Consider the following 3,284-nt stretch of genomic DNA (forward strand, 5'->3'; position numbering starts at 1 on the left):
CCCTGATAAATGTTTTCTATTTCTTTCTTTACATACTTCAAGTGACAGGGAGCTCACTACCTATGCAGACATCCTATTCCACTGACCCTCTTTGTCAGCACACTGAACCACAATCTTTTTCTCTGGCTCCATATGTACAGCTTCCTTTCAACTTTTGCTCTCAGTGGCTCAATGAAGTTTCTTGGAAACCCACTTGATGTAGCAAGAAGGCCTGAATGGCCGGTCATTCCTCTCATCCTGCTGCTGGAAGAAGATCCTCCACTAGAGCAGGGCAGAGGCTGAGCATAAGCCGCAGAAAAAGAAGGAGAACAACACGAGGAGCTGTGGTTGCCCACGCCTGCCCCTGACCTTGGGTTTTAAGCTACTTTGGCTGCCGGAGTCCCCTGCCCTATCCCATCGCATCAGAAAATCCCGTTACCGTGCTGTTGCAGCCAGCAAAGCAGGCAGACAGGTAGGTGATGCCGTCCGCCCCGCACACTGGAGTGAAGGAATCGGTCTGGCATTCACAGTCATTATTGCAGGGCGAGTAGGGGTCCAGGGCCGAGCCAGGTGCCGAGCTGGAAAAGACAGGAAAAGTGGAAGCCTTACAAACCGGTCAATCTGTGATCAGACACCCCGGTGCCAGCCCCCTGTCCTCGTCTGTGACGAGTCACGTGGCACCCTGCTCACGGAATTCTTAACCTGCTACTCCCTCCCTTTTTCCTCTCCCAACCCAGCCCTCCCTGTCCCGCAAGCACCCACCCAGGGCCACTGCTGAGAGCCACGTGGGCTGTGCGTTGCACAGTGGTGCCAGCAGGGGGGGCTGGCGAGGTGGGAGCCAAGTCCGCTCCAGCTCCTCTCATGAAGTCAGGGGGAAGATGCCCCTTTTACCACTGGCAGCAGCTGGGGCCCAGCTCAGGGCCACCTCCTCCATGATGCCTCCCGATTGCCGCGGCCTCAGCCCATCCCCCTTCCCAGGACCAACCGCTAAACCCCCACAGCTGAACATTCCACTTCTTCCCTGTCTGGTCCGCTCCTTGTCGCTGTGTTTTATCCCTCCCTGGCAGACAGAAAGCCACCTGATACTACACTGCTTCAACTAGATCAGCTTCAACGATTATTGTCTGTCTGACTGATTCAACGTCCTGAGAAAAATAACCCTGAGACGTTTTAAATTTTCCTTTGCGTCACTAAAGGCGCAGTTACCGAGAGCAGGCAAATTGAAAAAAGACAAAAGGGTGGAGTGGGCGTCTCTTAGCCGTGAGAGAGGAGGCGTCGTTTCTTTAGCCTGATTATTTTCCGCTACGTCTCCTAAGGCTCAGAGCACTTCGTAATAATAAAGATGACGACGGTGACACCTGACAATTTATGTGTCATGTAAAGGATCGCGTGCATTATTTCATTTATTCTTAGCATAACCCCACGGGCTTTAGGGAGAAGAAAACTGAAGCTCAGCCAAGTTGGCGGCTCATCCCAACGTACATGACTCACAAGTGGGAGAGGAAGCGTTAGAACTGGGGCAGCCTACTGCGGGCCTACACGTGTTTGCTTATTCTTTTTTTATGAAAGAATAATGTCAATACAGTAAGACTCTGCGCCCAGCCGCTGTGGTTTTCTACGTGAGAGCGGAGCGACCCACCACTGGAGCAGCTGCGAGGCCGGCACGTGCAGACCGGGAGGCCCCATGTCTGGACAGGGAGGGAAGGGGCAAGGTGGGGTGGGGATGAGAACAGGCGACCTCGTAGTGGTCGGGAAGGGGAAGGAGGGACGCAGGGTTCCCGGACTGTGCACGCACACGGGGAAAGCTGCCTCTGCTCCGTTCGCCCATTCTGCCTGCTCACTCTTGCCAGGGGGCAGATAAGCCCCGGCTCTAGTGCCATCTTCTGGCGTAACTACAGAAGCAGGCCTGGTGGCCTGCCTGGAGGAATAGTCTGGCTGTGGAGGAAGAGGAACAGGTAACCTGTAGGCCAGCCATGCTGCAGCCTCAGTGCTCCAGGATTCCCAAGGCAGCCTCAGAGTCCCATGTGGAAAAGGGGACAGCTATTGACACTGGATACATAAGGTTCTCCATAATTCCCTCTAAGGGCAATTCTGATTAGACTCTGGGATGACAACTAGGAAAAAAGAAAAGTAGTCCCACAAGAGCTAAGTTCCTTCCCTTCCTCTCTTACCTTCTCCTTTTTTTTTCCTTCCCTCTCTCCTGCCTACACTTAAAAATATCTACCATGGGCCAGACCCTGTAATTATTACGTGAGCCTCATGACAGCTTCTAATAGTTAAAGGAATTGTTGAAATCGATTCTGTCTTTCATTTTAAGCTAAATTTTAAAATATGCTTTATTCTGATTTCTCTCTTCACATCTTCCTTAAAGCCAAATGCCAAAAATAGTGACGTGAGTACTCTGGGGAGTGAACGATTGATTGCTCTTCTCCCCAGGGCTGCCCGGGGCAGTCTGTCCTCCCAGCCCGGAGGCTCATATGGATCCTCCCACTCGGGCGGTAAGATGCAGAGGTGTCCTCACCTCCTCTGCTCAGGGTCACCAGGGACAGAGCTGGCTCCATCAACCTCCCGCGGGCATAGGGAGCCGGCGTGGGCGGCAGCAGGCACTTCGGGTACTTACTTGTTTCCGTAGGGAACAGTAACCCCAGCCACGGGGCCCGTGTCACAGCCCAGGAAGAGGAAGGAGACGTAGCAAGCCGTGGACACCAGGTTGACGAGCATGGCCATCCGAATGGCCCCCAGGGCAGACAGGCTGAGCTTCTTCACCAGGAGCCCGCCCAGGAAGATCCCCAGACAGGCACACGGGATCGCGGTCATCCCTGGGGGGGAAGCAGAGGCAGGACCATGAACGGGGCAGGAGGGGCCGATCCACACAGCCGGCCGAGCGCCGTGAGTTCCCTGTGACCCCACTGTGGCGTCACTGCCTCCGAGGGACCCCAGAGTCTTTATGAAGGGCCTGGTTTCTGCCCTCAAGGAGCTCATAGAACACTCGGGGAGATGACTGGAAGAAACTCAGTTATTATGAGCGTAAGGGCAGGCACCTGTCCCAGTAAGTGGGGCACCGCCATGAGAAACACACACAAGCTGAGGTGGGGACGACAAAGAGACAAAGCCAGACAGACTGGGAGCCCAGGCATGCGTGTTGGGACAGTAAACGCCATGGGGCAGTCACGTGACCTCTGCACAGTTTTGAGGAGATCCTGGAAGGGCCACAAGGTCATTTGGGGGTTTCCTTCCCCTCTTCTAACGAGGCAAGGAGGGAGGGCTTCGTGGAGGGTCTGGAGGCTGTTTAGCCCAAAGGTCAC

At 54.6% G+C, this 3,284-nt stretch overlaps 1 protein-coding gene across 1 annotated transcript in view; it reads right to left on the minus strand.

The window, feature by feature from the left end:
- SLCO3A1 (solute carrier organic anion transporter family, member 3A1) overlaps positions 1–3,284 on the minus strand; it is a 335,490-nt gene that overhangs the window by 27,409 nt on the left and 304,797 nt on the right. The window contains exons 6-7 of the mRNA XM_012643783.1: positions 2,600–2,798; positions 419–557 (exon numbers count right to left, since the gene is read on the minus strand). Coding sequence (XP_012499237.1) covers positions 419–557; positions 2,600–2,798 — 338 coding nt within the window. The remainder of the gene's footprint in view (positions 1–418; positions 558–2,599; positions 2,799–3,284) is intronic.

Source organism: Propithecus coquereli, unplaced genomic scaffold, assembly GCF_000956105.1.
Source record: "Propithecus coquereli isolate 6110/MARCELLA unplaced genomic scaffold, Pcoq_1.0 Scaffold20, whole genome shotgun sequence".
NCBI classification, from domain to species: domain Eukaryota; kingdom Metazoa; phylum Chordata; class Mammalia; order Primates; family Indriidae; genus Propithecus; species Propithecus coquereli.